General features: G+C 45.0%; 1 protein-coding gene across 6 annotated transcripts in view; it reads left to right on the top strand.

Annotated features, from left to right (window-relative positions):
- The window catches only part of EXOC6B (exocyst complex component 6B), a 468,167-nt gene that overhangs the window by 288,340 nt on the left and 157,096 nt on the right, over positions 1-22,731 (top strand). For 4 of the 6 annotated variants that reach the window (XR_012904467.1, XM_075931045.1, XM_075931047.1 and 1 more), the window contains exons 16-19: positions 379-490; positions 6,986-7,120; positions 9,891-10,070; positions 21,713-21,742. Coding sequence is in view for 5 of the 6 variants with exons in the window: in XM_075931045.1 (XP_075787160.1) it covers positions 379-490; positions 6,986-7,120; positions 9,891-10,070; positions 21,713-21,742 (457 nt within the window). In the remaining variant the exon portion in view is untranslated. The remainder of the gene's footprint in view (positions 1-378; positions 491-6,985; positions 7,121-9,890; positions 10,071-21,712; positions 21,743-22,731) is intronic. The other 2 variants (XM_075931048.1, XM_075931049.1) reach the window with 1 other exon arrangement.

Below are 22,731 nucleotides of genomic sequence, written 5' to 3' on the forward strand. Positions count from 1 at the left end.
ATTTTGAGTTAAGCCCTGCAGTGTAGACACACCCAAAAAGTGCTAAATCTCCACAGCTTCAATTTGAAGGCAGTGGGAGATGGGGTAAATCAAGCGCTGAAGTGAGGATGGTCAGTCCAGGCAAGGGGACACGACTCTGGGATTCAGGAGACTAGAGTTCAGTTCCCTGCCCTTCCACTGACTCTCCCATGTGACACTGGGCAAGTCTCTAAATCTGTCTGTGCAATGGGGATCAAAGTGTTTCTCTGCCTCACTGGGGGGTAGGGGTATAGTGAGGGTAATGACTGTGAGGGGGTTCGTGTGCTACGCCAATGTGGGCCTTAGATTTTTCCTCTGCTTGGAAGCACTTTCCAAACTGACTTCTGAACCCTTTCCCAGCTCCACGGAGGTTGACGACATGATTCGAAAATCAACCAACTTGCTGCTGACTCGAATGCTGAGCAACTGTTTGCAGAACGTTATTAAGAGGAAAAACACAGGGCTGACGGAGGTAAGGGCTTCCATTCCTGGACAAAAACTAGTCCTGGCAGGAGAATGTGTCCCGTTGTGTCATGTTTGTAGATCCTGTCCCGGGAAACTGAGCTGGGCTTCAAAACAAGCAATGGGACCAATACTGTAATGTTAGGCTCTTTAGGAGCAACGGGCAACTGGTCTGCATTTCTATAATAATTCGAGTTTCATACTCGGAGAGGAATTTCTCTCTTGCCTTCTCAGTTGTCGTCGTCATTTGATGGTCAGAATTCCTTGAATTTTTATAGTTCTAGAGCACATTTATACGCTGGCTATTATGTTCCTTGCGACAGGAATGAAAAATGTCAGTAAGGTGAACCAAATGACTGTTTGTATTACAGCAGCAAGGCACAGCTGCATTGAGTGAAGTGGGCAGCATTGTGTTTTCCCATACACGCATGGAGTATGAAAGATGTTCTTCCCCCAGAGCGTATTTCTTTTAGAAATAACGTCCCAAACCATAGGAAAGGCAACAATTTTATCCTGGTGTTAACATGACGTGTCTGAAAGGTCTTAAATGCGCTTCAGTTCAAATGATAACTCTGTATAATGTGGGTAGATGTTTAAACTAAGACACGTACATGGGATCTATATACTGTGCCTAAGTTAATGAATTCTAGTGAGGCCACTAGGTGCCACTATCCTAGTAAATAAAATAGAGCTGTATTTAATTGATGTGATTGTATGTGAATTGGGATATGAGACCGGACTACCACTCATTTCTCTAAGGAATCTGTGTCTGACTTACGTTTTGGGAACAGTTATACAACCAAGATGTGGGCACATCTAGGGGAATTTCATCATATCAGAATGGGTTTAGCCCAGGATGTGCACTCGGTTTTGCAACTGGAATTCACCCTTGTCCTGCTGTCCTCTAGCTCAGGGGAGTACCTTTGCTCTTTGGAGGTATATTCTTCCTGTCTTACCCCCCCCTTCCATCCGGGGATCCTTGGGAATAGGGAATGCACAGGTCGAACCTCTCTTGTCTGGCACTCTCTGGTCCGGCAGCATCGATGGTTTGGCATCATTTTAGTTCGCTGGATGTCCACGTCTCATGGGTTAGGACAAGTTTACCAGGGACCCATAAAGTTTGTTTATAGCCACCAGTCTTGGCTGTCGGTGTTCTGTGCTATTATTTAGCTCTAACTTACCCTAAATGCCTTCTAACATCTGAGTAAGCAGTGGTAGTGTTGGTAATGCTGCTGGATAATATTGACCTCCCGTGGTCCGTCCAATTGTCTGATTCGGCACTAGGCAGGTCCCAAGGGTGCCAAACTAGAGAGGTTCAACCTATAATACTATCCACTACTCCACTCGTTAGATAAACTCATCCTCTTTTGGAAGCATATTTCTAAACTGTAGCAATTGGATGTGAGAGACGCTGAACAGCAATCAGTTTCTGACTGGTTAACTTACCTCTGGAGTTCCTCCTGACTGTTTACCTCCTGCTTTAGAGAAGAGCCTGACATTTGGTGTGTGTTCCACTCTGAGTTGTGGGAAAGGTGATGCCAGGAGAAAAAAATGAATGGGGTTGAGAGAGGGAAGTGGTGGAGGGTTTATCCAGCTGCGTTGGCACTGCTCCTCTGGAAACTGAAGTGGGATTCCACAGGAAATGCCTATGGGTCATGATAGTTCAGACTTAATGACACCAATTAAAAATAAAGGTCCCATTTGGCAGGAGCTGCCTGCCTATGGTATTTTGCTTTGGCGCTCTTCTTATTAAGGTTGGTGTCACCCTCCTGCTCTGTACAACTTACCAATGTACAGTTTGAGCAGCAAATTCACCTCCTCCCCCCTTTTTTTTCCTACTCTGATCTAAATGGAAGCTTCAGGGGGTAGCTGAGTTAGTCTGTACAGGATAAACTTCAAAAACAAATGGTCTGGCAGCGCTGTATAGACTAACAAAACATGTAGCTTTCGTGGGCACAGCCAAGTTCTTCAGATGACCGGAGTTTTGATCATCCAAAACTCCAATCATCTGAAGAAGTGGGCTGTGCCCACAAAAGCTCATATTACCATCTCCACGTTTTGTTTGATCTAAATGGGTAACTATTCTTTCCCCATTTCAGTCAGGATGAAGTAGGAAAAGATGTTAGCACTGTCTCAATCCTATTTCTCTGCTCTTCATCCTGACGCTCGCTCTCATGTAGGACAACACTTGGCCAGTGTTTATAAAATGATGGTGCATTGCATTTTTTCATCGGAAGGTCTAAGAATCATTTAAATTATTTCTCTATATGTGTCTGGGAGACACGCAGATCAAGTAATGCTTCCAAGCTGTGCCTACATGACCTGGGAGCTTTTGGAAGTATAGCTTGGAAAAGTAAATCTCTAGCTCCTTCCACAAGACAGCCCCTCCTCTTCTATTAACGCCAACCCCTGTATCATCTTCCAGACAGCATGTTTGACGTTCATGTAGATAGCCATGTAGTGATCCCACCGGAAGATCTTCCTTACCCTCCTTTTTACTGCAGCCTTCTCTGGTTTTCTCAGGATGGGTTTGAGTTCAGACCAGTGGATATTAGTTTGTTACCAAAGTCTACTCTGTGTTGTGAGCAAGACACGAGAAGTCATTCTTCCACTCTACTCTGCGCTGGTTAGGCCTCTATTGGAGTATTGTGTTCAGATCTGGGCACCGCATTTCAAGAAAGATGTGGAGAAATTGGAGAGGGTCCAGAGAAGAGCAACGCGAATGATTAAAGGTCTAGAGAACATGACCTATGAGGGAAGGCTAAAGGAATTGGGTTTGTTTAGTTTATAAAAGAGAAGATTGAGGGGGGACATGATAGCAGTTTTCAGATGTCAAAAAGGGTGTCATAAGGAGGAGGGAGAAAACTTGTTCATGTTGGCCTCTGGGGATAGAACAAGAAGCAATGGGCTTAAACTGCAGCAAGGGAGGTTTAGGTTGGACATTAGGAAAAAGTTCCTAACTGTCAGTGTAGTCAAAAACTGGAATAAATTGCCCAGGGAGGTTGTGGAATCCCCATCTGTGGAGATATTTAAGAGCAGGTTAGATAAATGTCTATCAGGGATGGTCTAGACAGTATTTGGTCCTGCCATGAGGGCAGGGGACTGGATTACCAACTAGCAGATACGCCTCCTCCGACTGCATGGAATTAGCAGTGGATTTGGGAAATGGTTGGGGCTGCTCTATAGGTGAGGAGGGGCGGGGGCAGGAAGACACGCAGGACACAGTCACAGCCCCAGTGGACACTGCTGGTCAAAGATTCCGATATTGCCTGCGTGTACCCTAAGAGGGATCTATATGGAAAAAATATCTCAAAGAACCACAGTTCCTGTAAGGACAGTACGAGGCCATTTTATAGAAATGGTTTTTTGGATGGATTTTGGTGGAGGCCTGATGTCATCATTTTGCTAAACCATATAAATACTAACGGGACTGCAGTGGAGACCGTCACACTTCTTTTTATTGATTTGTGCAACACTGACACATGGTGGGTGTAAGCAGGCTATAGCATGTCACTATCAATGACTTGTGCACAAGAAGCATCCAAGTTATGTACGATCGGAGATGCGCTGGCCATGTAGCAAGAATGAGACAACGGATGGACAGCCCATATACTTCACTGGTGTTCACGAGACGTAAAAAGAACAAGAGGAAGGCCTCCAGCTCACTGGGTGGATCCTTTATGGAAGATTCAAGGAAGGACAGGGGCGAGAACCACACAAAGCAGGATGACGTGGAAAAGTCACAATCAGCGTTGGTGGCGAGATTATTCGCATTGATGAAAACACGGATTTGCCCAGTATTCCAAGTAAGCACCAATTAAAACCTTGTGTGCTTTGATCTCCCACTCAGGTACAAAGGACCATGGAGCAGCCTGTAGCAGTGAAGAGGGGGATTAAACAAATGCATAGAGGGGACATGGGATTAGAAGGGCGGGGGAGAGGAGCTATTATTTTAAGCTGGACAATCAGATTTGGAAAACCTGATTACTACAGATTCAAGGAAAAAAAGGAATTGACCATCAAGGAGCCTGTGTGTTTGGTGCTTAGGAGGTGGTAAGATTTCTCTCTGGTATCCAGAGGCAAGAGGCACCGGGCTCACGTTACATGTCTGGATGCAAATGAGGATAGGCAAGTTGTGATTACCACAGGGAAGAAGACCACAAGGAATTGGATCCAGCTAGTGCAGGGGTGTCCAAACTTTTTTCAAAGAGGGCCAGATTTGATGAAGTGAACGTGCGTGAGGGCCGACCATTTTGCCTGACATTCTTTGAACCATTAAATGCAAATTAACTATTTTATGCAAAGTTTATTGCAAACGGCATACTTTTCATTTCGTCACATGGATGACAAATCTAAACAGGTGTTAAATCACTCTGCCTTTCATATCTGAAGGCCAGATGAAAAAAAAATCCAGGAAGCTGAAATATATGTCAGGAACATTGTAAAGTACATTACATATTATTGGTAATAAAGGTTGTCTGTCAACTTTAAGTTCAAAAAATATGAACAGGAACATAACACCAAGTATACATGTTGTGTCCAAATATATTTATAACTGATTTAGACCAACTGACATTAACTGAGATTTTAACTGAGATTTTGCATTAACTGACATTAACTGAGATTTTGCATCTCAATACATATGGATTCGTTGGGGGTCATAAAAGATAGATATTGCCAAATTACCCGGGGGGCCATATTAAACCGGAACACGGGCCGCAATTGGCCCGTGGGCCAGACTTTGGACATGCCTGAGCTAGTGGAATGGAATGTAAGGCAGATGGGATGTATCTAAGGCTAGCTGCCCCTCCCATCCCATGAGACAATCAAACTGGCCCACAAAGAGATCTCCAACCATCCATTGAAGACAGGACAATCCTGGAGTGGATTTTATACTGAGAATGAAAATAAGGCTTTCTGCAAGACCCAAATGGACAATGGGATGGTGTGCTGTCTTCCAGAAGCCAAGACGCGATTTGTGAGTAAGATTGGGGTAAGCTTCTGAAGACGATCGAAAGATCCACCGGCAGTAGTGAATATTGGCTCTAATGACGCTGTGTAGCGGGATACCTCCCAGGTAATAGATGACTTCCAGGAACTCGGAAGGATGCTGGAGGAGACAACTGTTCAAGAGCTCTTCTGAGACCCTTTCTATCCCATGAACAAAGGATGACACAAGGGAGATGATTCTGGAGATGAATTGCTGGCTAAGTAATTGGTGTAAAGTTAGAGGGGTCTGATGTGGAACATTGGTCGACTTTTGATGGGGAGTATGAACTTGGATGACCTCTTCCATCTCTGTAGATGGGGAACCAAGCTACTAGAGAACAGGCTGGCTAGACTAATCAAGAAGAATTTAAACTTAAGAAAAAGGGAAGATGAAAAGGGGGAACAAATGTGAACTCGCTTAGAACAAAATCAAGTTGATGAGACGAAAATCAGTCGAGTCATTGAGAGAGATGCCGGGAAGAAGTTATCTGCCTCTATCCACCAATGCTGGACGCCTGGATAATAACAAGAGGAGTTGGAATTGTTCATTTATGAACATCTCTTCAGCCTAGTTGATGTTACTGAAACCTGGCGTGAAGATGCGTGATGGGATTGTTAAAATCAGTTATTACCTGATTACAGGCAGAGGGGGAGAGGAAGTAGCATCCTATGAAATGTGACTGTGCTTGTTTCTGAATCACTGAGGCTTGAAAGCAATTGATCTTGCATACTTATAGATCGATGTTCTAAAATTACTAAAGCACAAGCACTCTCCTTTCATCTCTAATCTGTCAGTTTGGAAATCCAATATTTCAGCAAATTAGCATAAATGTCCCAGAAGGTATTTTTGTGACACCAGGGTTACATGGAAAAGTTCTTTGGCCTTACCGTTATTGGTTGTATCACTTCTGAAATACGTGAGGCAGTTTACAAGGAGACACAGGGCCCCATCCTGAGAAACTGATGTGAATAAGGAGCTAAAGTTATTTGCAATGTTAAATGATTATCTCTGAATGAATCAGACAAAAGCAAGATCATTTTGTCCTAGACTTGCAATGTTTGAGATGAATCAACTTCAGCTGATCTTTTGATAAGGCATTTTATTAGTTCCTAGTTATCACCGAACCAACCATGGCTTCGTTTGTAAAATAAGGGCATTTAGGGTTTATTAGCAGGTACTCTGTCAGACCAGAAATATGTTTTCTTTTGTAGTCCTTTGTATTTTAATGATATTTGAACTGTACTCAAATGAACAAAGAGTTTATAAAATTAATTATAGTCGTTTGTGGTGGTAGCAACAGTTATGGGAAATTACTTTCTCAAGTGTGAGGTTTTTATTGAAATTTCAGATGCTCTTAAAACAGGTCAGTCTCCTTGTAGCCGTCAGCAAGGTACAGTATGTTTGCGCAGTGTCAGCATGATGACAGATCACCCTGGCTTGACCTCCATTAATCCCAGCACATCCCCTGCTTTAGAACCGCAAGCCATGCCTGAACACATCTCCTTGCCTTCACAGCTGGTGCAGATCATTATAAATACAACCCATTTGGAGAAATCCTGCAAGTTCCTAGAAGAATTCATAACCAATATCACCAACGTGCTCCCGGAGACTGTCCATACTACCAAACTCTATGGCACCACCACCTTTAAGGTGAGACAATCATAACGTTGGGGTGTTTTGCGGATTATGTCTGATGGTAGGTACAGCTTTTGAGGGCTGTGCATGCTCCAAAGGTACTCTTGCCATGCAGAATATGTTTGGAAACTTCTCCGCTAATCTTTTAAAAGATTTTATAAAGTCGGTGTTGTTTTTCATATTAATTTAATGCTACTTTTTTCACAAAAAACATTTCTGCCATTAGTGTTTACCATCAACTCTACAGTCACAAAGCAGCAAAGAAAACAAACCAATGAGTTGCTTTCAGGTTAGTCACATATATAACGTTCCAAAGGTTAGGGTATAGTCTCTCCTTAGTATGGGCTCCACAGGCATATGATTCCTTTTTGCTATAGCATTCAAAAGCCACCCCACCAGATCAGCAGCAAGTGTCTGCCACGCCTGAAGCATTTTATCAGCCCCTTGTGCATAGTTCCTTCATACAAGCAAAAGGTAGCAAGTATACTGCCTCACAGTATATGTATCTGATTCAGCGGGGTGTGCGGACAAGCTTTTGAGAACACAAATGACAACACTGACTATTTCTCAAAGAGCAAAGCTTCCCGGCCTTGTGAAATGGTGAGCTAATATCAGCAGGGTAGTAATCTAGGGAAGACACAACATGCAGCTTTCAAAATAGCAGGATGCTGGGGAAAAAACGGTTGCCAGGTTTGTTTTTTTTGCACTCATACAGTAAAACACCACCAGTCTGGACTTTCTTTTCTATAGTACACCAATGGATACAACTGAGCAAGTTTGATCGTGTTCACCAAAGTTCAAGCCAACGTTTTCTTGTATCCCAGCTGTCGGCATTTGTTCTTGAGCAGTTGTTTGACAGCTCTCTTGGCCATGAGTTTACATAGGTGTAATTTCTAGGTTATAAGAAGACGGTAGTAACCGCAATAGAAATCATAGAAAAGTGAGGCTGAAAACCCCCCTGAGAAGTCATTGTGGTCAGCCCCTCCACTGAGGGAGGACTAAACAAACTTAGTCCATCTGTTTTTCCGACCTGTTCTTAAACACCTGCATGGATGGGGATTCCACAGCTTTCCCATGGGTGCCTGTTCCAGAGTTTGCTACCCTGAAAGTTTAAAAAAAAAAAATCCCAATGTTTTACCTAAATCTCCCTGGCTGTAGATTAAGTCTATAATTTCTTGTCCTGCCTTCAGTGAACACGGAGAACAATTGATCACTGTCACTAGCCACAAAACAATGGCCTGGTTTTCACCTACCTTGGTGGTATCTGAGATGTTTAACATCAGGCGAGGGATTTGTAAAGAAACAAGTTTTTTTTTCTTTTTTACCTGGTCCAGGGACAGGTAGGAATTGCTGTAACTTCTTTGTTCTTACCCTTCTGTTTATCTCAGTGGTGTCTGGTAGAGTGCCTGCCTGCCTCTCCTACTGAGATTCATGTCCCATATGCACTTGTATGCAACGGGAGCTGGAGGCAGGGATGGGAGGGGTGTGTCAGAGCCTGGGGGACAGAGGTTCCCAGTAGCCTGGGGGCTGGGATGCGGTACTCACCATGTGTCAGTCAAGGAAGCTTTCCAGTCCCTGCAGAGATCAGACAATCTGAGCTATGGGGCCTGCTCCTTGCCCATCTCGCTCCGTCTGACGGGGAGAGCGAAGGGGGCAACATTGAATGACCAGGGTTGGGAGAGGAGGGGAAGGCTGCATGCAGCCTCTTAGCACTGGCCTTTCTCCCAGAAATAGCCCTCTCCTGATCTTGCCATTCAGCACCCCTGTCTCTGCTTCCCTTGCACTGGTATATGACATAGTACCTGTCGTGCCACCGTGGTGTTAGCACACTAGTTCCGTGTTAGGCTGCAGAATCTAATGCAGAGATTTCAGAGCCGGTGGGGATTTAGCTATGCAACTCCGGTTCTTTGCAACAGGAATTGTGGAACTAAATCACATATTGGGTCTCGAAAGTCTGAACCTCACACTGCAGTTGAATAGGATTATGTGCACAGGTCCCCACAGGGCATGAGCGAGCATTTCTTTAGTCGGGGGAGAAGCTGATCACCAGCAGAATGTGTTGAAAACATTTACAATTCGAGACTTCATTTTAACTACTGACCGTAGGGCCTGCTAGAACATTTCTCTACATGGCTGGCTCAGAATAACCCCCGTTCCTGCTTTCACTGTGTTACCTGGTTAGAAAAGGGGAGCGGCGCTGTTAATGGGAGAATGCAAAAGCATTATCAGCAAGACTGATAGAAAATGGAGTATCACCTACGCAGCTGGTAGGACAAAAAGGTGATGCTAATGAAGAACAACCCATGAATGTGACACTATGTTTTGTGTTACTAGTGTAGAGCGATTTGCCCTAAGGCATGGGACTGCATGCGCTGTACACTGAGGGTGTGTCTAGACTACAGGGGTTTTTCAAAAAAAGTGGCTTTCCCCTGTGTCTAGACTGCTGCCGTGTCCTTTCGAAAGTAAATCGAAAGGACGCAGCTGTTTTTTCGACTGCAGAAAACCTCGTTTTACGAGGAAGAACGCCTTTTTTCAAAAGTGCTCTTTCGAAAAAAGACGCTATATAATGCAAACTGTGCTTTTTTGAAAGAGCATCTAGACTGCCTGGGTGCTCTTTCGAAAGAGCCGCTTGCTTTTTCAAAAGTACTGGTGGTAGTCTAGACACTCTTTTTCGAAAGTGTCTTTCAGAAAAGCCTCTTTTGAAAGAGGCTTGCAGTCTAGACGTAGCCTGAGTGAGCCACTTGCCTTCCCGTCCTGTTCTAAGGAGTCTGCTCTTGTTTCCCAGGATGCTCGCCACGCTGCAGAGGAGGAGATTTACACGAATCTGAACCAGAAGATAGACCAGTTTTTGCAGCTGGCAGATTATGACTGGATGGCGGCTGAAGCAGGCAGCAAAGCCAGCGATTACCTGGTAGATCTCATTGCTTTCCTGCGCAGCACCTTTGCCGTGTTCACACACCTACCTGTAAGTGACAGTGTGCTCTTTGAAATCTGGCTGTCTAATGCCCCCGTAGAAACTTTAGGATGTTAGAACTTTTATCTCTGAGGTGTAATGAGGTTGATGTCATGAACAGAACTCATTTTTCAAATAAGGTATTTCAAGTGTTAGGGGAAGTCAGGCTCCCTCAGGGACTTCCCTAAACTGCTCCCTAAAGACTCTAAAGAAATGTACAGAGCAATTGATTAAAAAAATACAGTAAGGGATTTATTAGAGGCAAATTTATCGGTTTAAATTTGGTTTTAAATAACTGGGATTACAGTTTTCTCCATCAGTATTAATTGACTGTTTTAAAAAAGTAACTGGTTTGACAATACAATTTGCCTTTGCGTTTGAGTTGCATGTTTTGTAACAACGTGCCCATAATGACACCTGTTCAAAATACAACTTTTCATCATTAAAAGGAGAGAGTAGCTTTTTCTGATTGAAATACACCTGCCTGGACTTCTTTTTAGAGAAAGCATCTCCTGTTTTATGTTGAATTCTCTTGTTATCTGGTAGAGTATAATATCCTATTCAGTGAAGTAAGCTTAATAATCAGGCGTTTTTGCTTGTACACAAAGAGCTCCTTTCTTATGAAGATTTATTCTGAGTCTTGTGGGTTTATCCCTGTTAATATTTTCCATCAGTAGAACTTTGAAATGTCAAAACCATAGAAAAATGTATTTATATTACATGTGGTTATATCCTTTCACTCTTTCATTTTACTACTTACCGTTTACTCTGGTACGCTGCCCAACTCAATGGTATCTGGGCACATCCTTTGTTTAATTTCATCAACCATGATATTCTAGCCTGAAAGGCTGAGTCTGAAGCAGTTGCAATTCTCTTAGCTTCTTCCTGCTTGTTCATCTCTCTGTTGAACGACTACAAAGGTTTTAGACCACTAATCAGTGTCATTTAGCCAGTATGAAAGCCAAAGCCTGAGCCTGCAGCATCTTGGGACCAGTAAGGGTCCTTGCATTGGTGTCTAAAGAATGGGACAGCTGGAAGGGAATTAGCTCTGATCTGTAGGGCCGGAGAAATAGCATGGTGAGGAGGGTTTGTTCCAGCGAATCCGATTCAAGACACCCTTGTGAATGAAGTGGGAAGAGAGAATGTTCAGCATTGCCGCTAATGTTGTGTTGAGAGACTGGGCTGGGGTAGAGCGGGATTGTAAAGTCTTCATCCTTCTGGGTCGCCTGTATTCTCAAAATGACTCCGCTGCATATTGCCCCGCAGATAGGGAAGTGACGTGTCAGAGCTAGGCTTTGCATTTGCGAATTCCCAGTTGGATTCTTTAACTACTAAATGTCGTCTTCCTAAGAATCTGGATAGAAGTACCATGACCTCTGCCATGGGTTGGCATCAGGTTTTTAATCTGCACCTTCAGCCCCATAGCACTGGTGTATCTCTCTTGACCGTAGAGGAGTAATTCAGTTAGCTGGCAGGAATAGTAGGTTGTTGTCCTCTTTCTGAACCAGTCGCTAGAGGAGGGCTACTAGACTTTGGAAGCCCCGGGGGCCACAATGATACTCGCAACACATGCCGAGGGCCACAACTTTAGTGTGGTTGCATTTATATGAAAATGTATATGCAAATAGCTTTTCACGCTGACGGGCATGAATACAAAGCACTTCCCACAATGCCCTGGTGCTCCCGGCACTTCCTCCCTGGGGGCTAGAAACACTGACACCCTGTACCTGTCTGTTCCATCCAGCCCGTCCGCTTGCATCTTTCAGTGCTCACCCACCTGGGAGATGCCTCGCCGTTGTGGAGCATGCTCCACAAGTGGAGACCACGTTCAAAGAATCCCACTTGTGGGCCGTGTGTTGAGCCCCACCGTAAACCCAAACCTCACCACGGGCCACAAACAAATGGGCTGCGAGCCGCATGCGGCCCACGGGCCACGTGATGAGTAGCCCCGCACTAGACAGCGATGCGGCACACAATGTTGACGTCCCTTGAGCAGTGCTTAGAGATCATAGTAACAGGTACTGTGTATAAACCTGAGGTAATTTTCAAACCTGCTAGGTAGGGATGGTACAGTACAAAGAATCCAGACTATCCCAGTTTATTCTGGATCTTCTATTGGTGTGTTTAGTGCACCTGGGGCGAAAGGAGAGGCTTTTTTTAGGAATCAAATGAATATTTATTTGGGAAGTGAAATACCTAAATGCCCACAAAATCAATGTGACTTATCCCTTCCTCCTCAACCCACTGTTCCACTTTCCTTTCTGGTAAGGAGAGAAACTCCCTCTTTCTTCATCCTCAGCCTCTGAGTTATCGTGTTGTAGCCCCTGATTGACAGGGTGTCTTTTCACTGAAGCATAGCTAATGTGGGGAGGTGAAGAAGGAAAGACATGCCCGCAGTGATTTATGAGATGGACCAGGAGTGATTTATCTTCCTTAAAACATGAACGCTTCCTTTTCAAATGAATCAAAAATGTTTGGGGAATAGGGAGGGGATCTATTTCTTTTTTTGGGGGGGGAGGGGATAAAGGTTGAGGTGGGCAGAAGCAACCGCTATATCACTCTAGTATATGTAAAAACATCCAGCTGCTCAAAAAGTCACTCTGCCTTTTCTAATAGCGAGGATGCCAAGTAACAAGTTACCAATATTGCGCCAGCACATACATAGCTCCTTATTCTCACTGTGGAAGTATGGGAGACAGTTAATCAGATCTCAAAATGTTATAGTTAACTGGGACTTTTCAGCTTAGAAAAGGAGACTAAAGGGGGATAGGAGAGAGGCCTATACAATCATGACTGGCATGGAGAAAGTGAATAAGGAAAAGTTATTTACGTGTTCCCATAACTAGGAACTAGGGGTCACCAAATGAAATTAATAGGTAGCAGGTTTAAAACAAACAAAAGGAAGTTTTTCTTCACACAATGTATCATCAACCCGTGGAACTCCTAGCCACAGGATTTTGTGAAGATCAGGACTTTGAGGGTTCAGAAAACAACTAGATAAATTCATGGAGGTTAGGTCCATCAATGGCTATTAGCAGAGCTCGCTGAACCGCGGCGAGCCCCACTTGCCAGCCGCGCTGTCTGGCGATCTGCGCATGTGCAGATCATTCTGCGCATGCGCAGATCGCCCGAACCCAGCTCTTCCGGGTTACAATCTACTCGCCATGGGCAAGTCGATTGTATTATTTGTCGAGCCCTGGCTATTAGCCAGGATGGGTGTCCCTAGTCTGTTTGTCAGAGGCTGGAAATGGATGACAGGGGAGGGATCGTTTGATGGTTCCCTGTTCTGTTCATTCCCTCTGGGAAAGCTGGCAATGACCACTGATGGAAGACAGGATAAACGGACCTTTGGTCTGACCCGGTATGGCCATTCTTATGTTCTTAATAGGGGTAAGTGATTGTGGAGTTTTTGATATTTCAAAGCTAGGTTCTTTAGAAGACTAGTGTGCATATGCCTTCATTCTAAGTTGCTCAAGGGTTCCTGTGTAACTTGTAGACAAGGTTAAAGACAGGGAGAACTGTGACATTGTACGCATCCTGCTTTTATAAAAAATCCTTTACTTAAAGTAAACTGACTCCATTGTTAGCCTTGGTCTCTTTTGTCTCCCATTCTTGCTGGGTTTTCCTGATTGACCCCATAATTATGGTTTGATTCCAAGTGTATTTTTAATTGTTTTCAAATAAAACATAAACCGTTCTGCATGAAAGAATCCCAAGTATAGCCCTATAAAAGCAGGATGTGGAAGCAGTACAAAGGCAATCTGTCGTTTGTAGAAGCATATGACTGAAAGAGAAAAGAACTTAATCCAAAAAGATGACATAAATCTACGTGGGAGGATTGCTAATCGAATAATAGTCTTTCTTATCTAGTTTGCTGCCCAGGTCATTAATGGCAGAGTAGTACTACCATGGGCTGAGAGTGGGTGCATTGTCTGAAGAGAGTTTGCAGACTCAATTCTTTTCCTCCAAAATCACTGCCAAGGTTGCTTGCTACTAGCGCTTCAGTAACACAGGTGAAGGGTTGAGTAGCCCATGGAAAATAAACTCTCTTCTCACTGTTCAAAACGGCCCTTCAAAGCCATTCCAAGAGTTATTGCTTCCAAGAGTTATTGCTCAGGCATCTTTCATAATGATTGTATTCACACAATTGAAAACATTGCAAATATTCTCCACCATTTTGTTTTAAACTTTCAAAATTACTAGGAAGGGTGGGCAAAATATGGATCCAGCCCTTCTAACCTTCTTGTCTGATCTACCATCGAATATTAGAAGGGCTTTGGGTTGTCAGGTGTCCAGTATTGACCCGGGCAGTCTGGTATTTTCACCTCCTGTCCGGTTTAAAAAAAAATATATCAGAAAATACCGAACACCTAAAATGTCCGGTATTTTCTGATTTTTTTTTTTTTCCCCCTGGCAGGGAGGCGAAAACACCGGACACCTGGCAACCCTAGTGCCTGGTCCCAGCTCCCGGCCTCCCCCTCCCGGGCCCCGACACCTCCAGCCCCTCACTCCCGGACCCAATGCTTACTTGGTTCTGCAGGGAAGTGAAGTTCTGGCTTGAACAAAAACGCAAAAAGCCTAAAGACCAAGAGGAGGCAATGCCTTCCCTGGGTCTTAGTGCTCAACCCCTTTCCTGTTCCTATCCCTATTCTAACTCTGCACTCACTCTGAAAGGGGCCATGCTGTGTTTTTTTTTTTTTTAATGTCTCGGAGTCCCCGCACACTTTTTTTCCCCTCAACTTTGGTCTTCCCTTTCCCCCCCCCTTTTTTTTTCCTCAACAGAATTTTTTCCCTGGTGTCTTTTTTTTTTTTTTTTTTTGCAGGGGGCGTGTTCAGTGTTTTTGGTTCAACCATCTGGCAACCCTAGAAGGGCTGGATTCAGTGACTGTGGAAACTACTAGAACGGGGGTTGACATTCTGCGGCTCTGGAGCTGCATGCGGCTTTTTGGCTGCCCCCTTGTGATCTCCTGGTTGCTAAAAGTCCTGCAGTGCAGCTGTGCGCTCAAGCAGGTTTCCTGCTGTGGCTCCCAGACGTGGCTGGCTGCTGCTGGCATATCTCTGTGTCCTTTAGGGGCAGGGAGACAGCAAGCCTCCATGTTGCCCTTACCCCTAGCACCTTACCAGAGGGAGTTACAGGTGTGGTGCTTGTGGGCACGGGCAGCATATGCAGACCGATTGCTCCCCTACCGTCAGCGGGCCCACAGCAACGTGCCAGCAGCAGCCGGAAACTTCCTCCAGCGGCGTGTGGTCACAGCATGCAGGTAGCCTGCTTGAGCCCTGCTGTGCCATCAGCCAGGAACTGCCTGTGTTAAGCGGCCAGCGCACCTCGCACCCTGTCCCGCACCCCAACCTTCTGCTCTAGGTCAAAACCTCTTCCTGCGCCAAACTCTCTCCCAGAACCCGCACCCAGAACCCTCTCCTCAACCCCTGTCATCTGTCCCATGCTGACTTACTAGATTGGAGGAGAGCCCCTGTGGAAATTATTCCCCGTCCCTGCACTAGAAGAAAAGTCTGCATCAGTCTCAGGAAATGACTAATAGCAAGAGACAGGTTAAATGACAAGCACTAAAGTAGCCTTGAAAATCATCATGACAACAAATCAGCCCAGGCTGAAAAGTGACTTGCCTGCCTTTCATCATGATCATAAATAAAAGTGTTTAATGTTCAAGTGCTTGTTCATGTGCATTGCACAATGGGCGAGTGCTTGTCATGTCCACCAGTGCCGGAAGTTTTTCCCCTAACAGTACCCGTAAGGGAGTGCCTCTAGTGACCCCTGGAATGGCGCTGCGAACTTCCCCCGCCCACATTTCCTTCTTGCCGCCTGTGACACTGCATCAGAACAGCTCTGCCTGGGTGTTGTCTTCTCCCTGTTGTTAGTTGTCGCCTGTAGTTCGTTTGCCCATAGTATACTTAGAGTAGCAGGTTAGGCACTTCAACCTGGACTGGTGAATAAAAAAGTGTACATTAGTACTAGTACAGAGAATAGGGCTCTTGGGAGCGGTACTGGACACCAAGACCACCTGAGCTTCCCTCCCCAGGGACAGGGTCCAAGCTTTGGTAAACTTGATCAGGGTTGCCTCACAGTTCCTAGGAATGGTGGCCAGAAGGTGCCCCAGTCACTTGGAGCACATGGCAGCATGCACTTACGTTGTCCAACATGCCAGACTCTACTTGCGCCCCTTGTAGACGTGGCTGGTGTTAGTTTTCTCACTGGACAAGATTCTCACCATCCCAGATCCATACTTACCTCCCTCCATTGGTGGACAATTCCGGGGAATGTACTCCTGTTCCGCAGCTGCCCTCCTACCATCGAGCCCATATTGGACACATTGGACTGGGCTGCCCATCTTGGAGATGCCAGGACTCAAAGCATGTGGTCCTGGGCGAGATGGGCCTACATATCATTGTCCAAGAGTTCAGAGTGACACATCTCGCTTGCAAGGCCTTTGGCCCCACTTCTCAGGCATGCTTGAGACAGTCCTCATGGACAACACAGCCTTAATATTTTACATCAACAGACAGGGAGGAGCCAGGCCTTCACACTCTAGGATTTCTGTATCACACATGATATTGACCTGGAGGCTTATCGCCTCCCGGGAGCCCTATACTCCCTGATGGACCATTGGAGCCAAGGCTTCTCTTTTCACCATGAGAGGATGCTGCATGCGGAGGTTGCCCACTCGGTCTTCGGGAGGTGGGATACTCCCCAGATGGATCTGTTTGCTACCAGGCAGACCCACTGCTGTCCCCTGTTCTGCTCCACATAGGGCCTGGGAATGGGCTCTTTCTCAGACGCCGCCTTCTTGTCCTGAACAGGCCTGTCTGTTCTACAAGTTTCCTCCATTTGTGCTCATCAGCAAAGTCCTACAGAAAATCAAGAAGGACAAAAGCCGTGGGCATCATGATAGCTCTGGTGTGGTTTGGAACTCTGTTGAACCTGATGATGTCCCTCCCCCCCCCACTCCCGTGGACGCTGCCGCTTCACCTGGATCTCCTGTCCCAGGATCACAACAGTCTCCTTCACTCCAACCTTGTGTGTCTGCGCCTCATGGCGTGAATGCTCAGTGGCTGAACCCAGAGAAGCAGGCCTGCTCAGAGGGCATTTGCCATGTTGTCCTTGAGAACAGGACATGCTCGACCTACACGGCTAAATGGGCGTGGTTTATGCTTTGGGTGGTGGATTGCGCCATCTGCCCAATGAGGGTTCCGATCCAATTAATCGTAGATTGCTTGCTTTAATTGAAGGACCAGAGGTTGGCACGTTTCTCTCTCAAAATGTACCTGGCGTCCATTTCCGCCGTTCATCCTCTGGAGCAGGGCCATGCGGTCTTCTCTCCCAACATGACAAGCAGGTTCTTCAAGGGTCTGGAACATCTCTCCCCAGGTCAGCGTCCCGGCCCGGCCATGGAACTTGAATCTGGTCCTGTCTAGGCTTGCATGTCCCCGTTTGAGCCACTGACCATGTGCTCTTGGTCGCATTTGTCCTGGAAAGTAGCCTTCCTCGTGGTGATACCATCGGCAAGATGAATTTCTGAACTTCGTGCCCTGACCTCCGAAGCACCATATATGGCCTTCCATAAGGACAAGGTTTAGCTCCATCCACATCTGACCTTTCTACCAAAAGCGGCATCGGCCTTCCATATAGGCCAGGACATTTTCCTAATGGCTCTCTGTTCCAAACCCCACTCCTCTTAAGGGGAGAGGCATCTTCATGCGTTGGTTGTGTATCAGGCCCTGGGTTTTTCCTTGGCGAGAGTTAGGCTGTTCCAGAAATCCACCCAGTTTTTCATCCCCCCCTCCCCGAAGGAATGAGGGGTCAGCCGGTCTCTGTCTAGATAATTTCAAACTGGCACACTTGCTGGCATTTCCCTACCACCGATTATATGGGTGGATTATTATAGTCAACTAGGGTGCCGACTTCAGCAGCAGCCTCCCTGGCTCTATCCGGAATATCTGTTGGGCGGCTACATGGGGCGCACAATTTCACCGCACATTATGCCAGTGTCTCCCAGGCTGGGGATGGTGCTGGATTGAGCAGAGTGGTCCTTCAGCCACCTCATTCATGATTCCTACTCACCTCCCAGTAGGTACTGCTGGTAGGCATCTCTTGTGGAATGGACACAAGAAAGCGCTTGAAGATTAGTTACCTTTGCTGCAACTGGTGTTTTTTTTGAGATGTTCCTCATGTCCATTCCACATCCTACCCTCCTTCCCCACTGTTGGAGTCTCTGGCAAGAAGGAACTGAGGGTAGGGAGGAGCATGCAGAGGCTCTGCACGACACCATTGTAGGGGTTGCTCGAGGCATTCCTTACGGGTACTGCTAGAAGAAAAATGTCCGGCATCGGTGCACATGGCGAGCACACATCCCTGTTGAGCGACACCTCTCAAAGAACCCCAGTTATGGAAAAGTTAACTGTCTCTTTTGCTTGCTGTTGAAACAAATTCCACCTGGCATGCAGAATTTTGTAAGCCTATGCAAAAGTTACTCAGAAAAGACCAGACCTGAAGTATAAACTCTGAGTCTAAAGCCCTGGTCCTTCAAATGCCTATTCACTTTCTCGACTTTATGCTTTTGTGTACTTTTCTTCTGAAAAAATGAGTGGTAACTCGGAACGGTAACCAATGTAAATTTTGGTGAGGATGCATCTACACAGCAACGTTATTTCAGAATATCGGCTGTTATTCCGAAACAACAATGCAAAGGTCTATACAGCAATTCTGTTATTTCGAAATAAATTCGAAATAGTGGATAGCTTATTCCAACTTCTGTAAAGCTCATTACATGAGGAATAACGCCTCTTCCAAAATAGCTTTAGTGTGGATGCTTCATTGCTGCTATTCTGAAATAACTCCTCCCCAGGGCCATTCAGAGTAATTACCCTATAGTGCTTCCTGAGGCTCTAAATCGAGGTAGCTCATCCACATTAGGGGAGCCTGCCTTGGACTAATTTGAAGACTTCCCTGTAATGTAGACGTGCTATTTTGAAATAAGCTATTTTTGAGTATTTCTTTCAGAATAGTTTATTCCAAAATAAGTGTGCAGTGTAGATGTACCCCCAAAGATGTTGGCTTTGGTCATGCAATTCTGATTTGAATCCACAAGAGACTCTAAACTTTCACCATAGCTGTAACTCTGAGAGGTAGCTGTGTTAGTCTGTAACTTCAAAAACGACAAGTAGTCTGTGGTACCTTAAGGCATGTCTACACTAGGTAGTTATTTTGAAATAGCTCCCCTTATTTAGAAATAAGCTGAGCGTCCACACTACCAATCCCTTTATTTCAAAATAAGGGGCTGGCTATTTAGAAATAACTCCTGCTTGTGAAGAGGAATAGCGCTATTTTGAAATTAGTTCAGGAGTAGTTATTTTGAAGTAAGTTCTTTCCTAGTGTACACATGTCCTTAGAGACTTTGCTAGTCTCTGAGGGTGCGTCTACACAGCAGGGCCTAACTCAAATAAACTACGCAAATTGAGCTACGCCAATTGCGTATCTTATTTCGAAATAGAGCACTCTTCCTTTGAATTCCCTTACTCCTCATACAATGAGGGTTACAGGAATCTGCGTAAGAAGTCCTCCAGCTTGACAGTATTTTGACACTATTTTGAAATCACTGCTTGCTGTGTAGACGTGGACTAAGTTATTTCGGAATAGTGCTAGTTATTTCAAAATAGTGTTGTAGTGTAGATGTACCCATAGGAGCCACAAGACTACTTATTGTTTTCATCATTGTAAGGTAAAAGTTTAATACTGACCCAAGTATTATAAGTTAATAGAACGTAATTTTTTTTTTGAAATTCTCCTTTTTTCCTCATACACTCAAATGGGAATTGCATTTTCCAGTTTCACCTCTAAAGTGTCTGCTTGGATGTGATGCGGGGGGGAGAAAAGTGTCAATAGTCGTTTCTACTGAGTCTTCAATAGTGATTAGGAAAGAGCGAACCAGTAGCAGTTATTTCTAAGGAAAACGGCAATTTCCTTAAATTCTGAATTTCCCTGGATTTGCTTTTGTCTGTATTTTGGTTTTAGACATGGAGTTGTATAGCTAGGTTAGTGTATCAATGGCTAGAGCGCACAGGGCTGCATAGGAAATGACCTATTAGCATGTCTTCCTAACTTTCTGCTAGTTGGAGAAGATGGCAGAGGCAGGGTTGCACAATGGAGCCGCGACCAACCCGCATGTCGTTAGCACATGTTGCTGGGTGAAGAGTTCACGGTTAAGCCATCCAAACTTTGGCACACAACACCACAGCATCAAACTTTCCTGGTGGTTTAAAGCCACAATTTTAAAACGGTCTTGCGAAGTGCACTATGCGTCTCAAAACAAATAATAGGTTCTTGGAAATAAAAGCACAGCTAAGCTTGGCCCTGAGGCGTCCTTCTTTCTGTATTCGTTAAGTGCAAGTTCGTTACAGTATGCTGCCCGCCTCCCTGTTGGTAAGGTAGCTCACTCTGCTTCTGTAAAAGCCTAAATAAAATGCTTTACTAAAAGAAAAAAAAAAAGGTGGCTTCCCTGCTCTTTAGAGGGTGAATGGCCAGAGTTTAAATAGATTAATATTTTGTGCAAAATGTTTTAAAGAGAATGAACGAATGAAAAAGCCTTTTGTCCGCAATGGCTGGTTGTTGTTTTTATTTCTTGTTAGACAAGCTAATGTAAATCGCATTGACAAGGCTACTCCAAACACACTGATTTGTTGACTTTACGCCTTTCAAAGATGGAGGGTTATGTCAGCACCTACAATGAGCTGTCAGGTTAACAAAGCAAGGATGTTTTTTTGCTGGGAGGGGGGAGAGCTGGGAAAAGGGGTGTGTTTTGTTTTTATTTTAAGTTTCCTTTAATCCTCTGTTAGCCTTTTTCTCCTGATAACCTCCTTTGGAAGGTAATCGGGTGAGGCCAAGAGGTGACAGTGGCTCGGGAAAGGGAAGTAATCTTTCAGTGATCGTACAACTCTAACCTCTCCGGTCTCAAGCAATTCAACGTGAACTCTTTGCACAGGGAGTTTTTCCTGTGGGCGCTTATTTTTGCCAGATGGTGAACACAGATTTCAGCTGTCACTTTGTAAACTCTGAGGATTCTTTGCTTTGTCCAATGCCCCGTTTGCTGAATCAACATCTCCACAATTGCAAATAAACATTTGTGATCCTGACAGTTGACATGTTTTGGAGAGAACTTGAAAGAGAAATTTGTCTTGTAAAGAAAATGGTTTCCTATGTTGCTTTTTAAATAGATGAAACATGGCCTCTGCAACCTACTGAAAGAAGTAAAATAGCGCATGGAAGTAAATACAATGCAAATCGGCGTTTTATGGTGAGGAGAGCCTTGACGACGTTGGTCAAGATTCTCAACTTACGTTGTTCTGGTGGAAAATATCTAACAAGAAACCAGAATCTGAGCACTAAAAACTTCATTATATCGTAGCTTAAAATCTTGAGACTTTTAATTATAGCCATCTGCCGTGAGAGAGGCATGTCAATTTAAATGATCATGTGTGCAGTAATTGAATATGCATTCAGGTTCTAAAAGTGACAGCTTTAGTGAGTCTTGGTTGTAGGCTGCGGTCATTAAACTCCTGACTGCTCCCACCTCTCTATCTTTCTTGCTGTGACGTTGCTTTCTTATGCATTTGATTGAAATTCCCTGTGTTGTCCTCTGTAGGGGGATGTAGATGTCCACTCTACCATGTCGGTGAGTATGACCGTGTGTTGTACGCATTCAGTGTGTGCTGCTCGCAGTTCCAATGTTAGAGGGTTATTTGAACCAGAAAAGGTCTGTATGGCGGGAGGGGTGACGAGAACTAAAAATTGGAGATAAGTAAAAGCTAGACATAACTAGCTACTTAGAAAAGGAGCCCAAATCTTCATGTTTTAGAGTGGAAGCGTAACCCTTTCGCTGCTGCTAGAATGTGCACATCTCCCTCCGTTTCACAACAGAAAGTGAAGAAGCAGAGTGCCAGACGCCAGTGAAGAAGTCGCTTTCCTGACGTGCAAGGCGCTCTTGGTTCATTAAGCATGGCATTGATGCAGCATCTTTTTAGAAAAAATATTCTAGAGCTCTTCCCCATAAACCTAAGTTGCTGGGATCCCTGACCTGCTCTGAAGGCTGCCGCTGCCTTTCTAGCTGGGAAGGACTGGCTAGGACTCCCTTCAATGCCCATTGGCACTGCTCAGAGAGCAAGGACCAAATTTTGCCCCGAGTTGATACGCCCAGTCGGATAGGCTGAGGCAGTGCCGTATCTTGGCCCCAAGTGGGTGCATCAACCTTACGAGAGATGAACACTTCCCAAATTGTTGAACTAATGGCGATCTACGTCTAAATGGTGCCTTTTATCTCAGTACGTCATGAATAGTACACGTAGTGTTATTGAAATGCACTCCATTACGTTTGCTGTACGCTTACTGCCTGCTGCCCTCAGTAATGGGGAGAGGGTCATTAAGCCAAAGAAACGGGTGGCAAAGACCTATGAAGAACCGTGGCTGGGGAGGGGGTCTTCAGTTTCCACACACAACAGACATGGCCTTAGTTTTTTACTATCTTCTCTGAAAAACACTCTCCCACATACACTACAGTCTGTGTGGTTCTCAGTGTGTGTCCACCTTACAGAGCTGAGCCTGGTCCCACAGAGTCTAGCTTTCGCTTGTCGGATAGTCAACACTCTAGTCGACTAGTCGCTTCCT

Source organism: Pelodiscus sinensis, chromosome 5 (genome assembly GCF_049634645.1).
Source record: "Pelodiscus sinensis isolate JC-2024 chromosome 5, ASM4963464v1, whole genome shotgun sequence".
Classification (NCBI taxonomy): Eukaryota; Metazoa; Chordata; order Testudines; family Trionychidae; genus Pelodiscus; species Pelodiscus sinensis.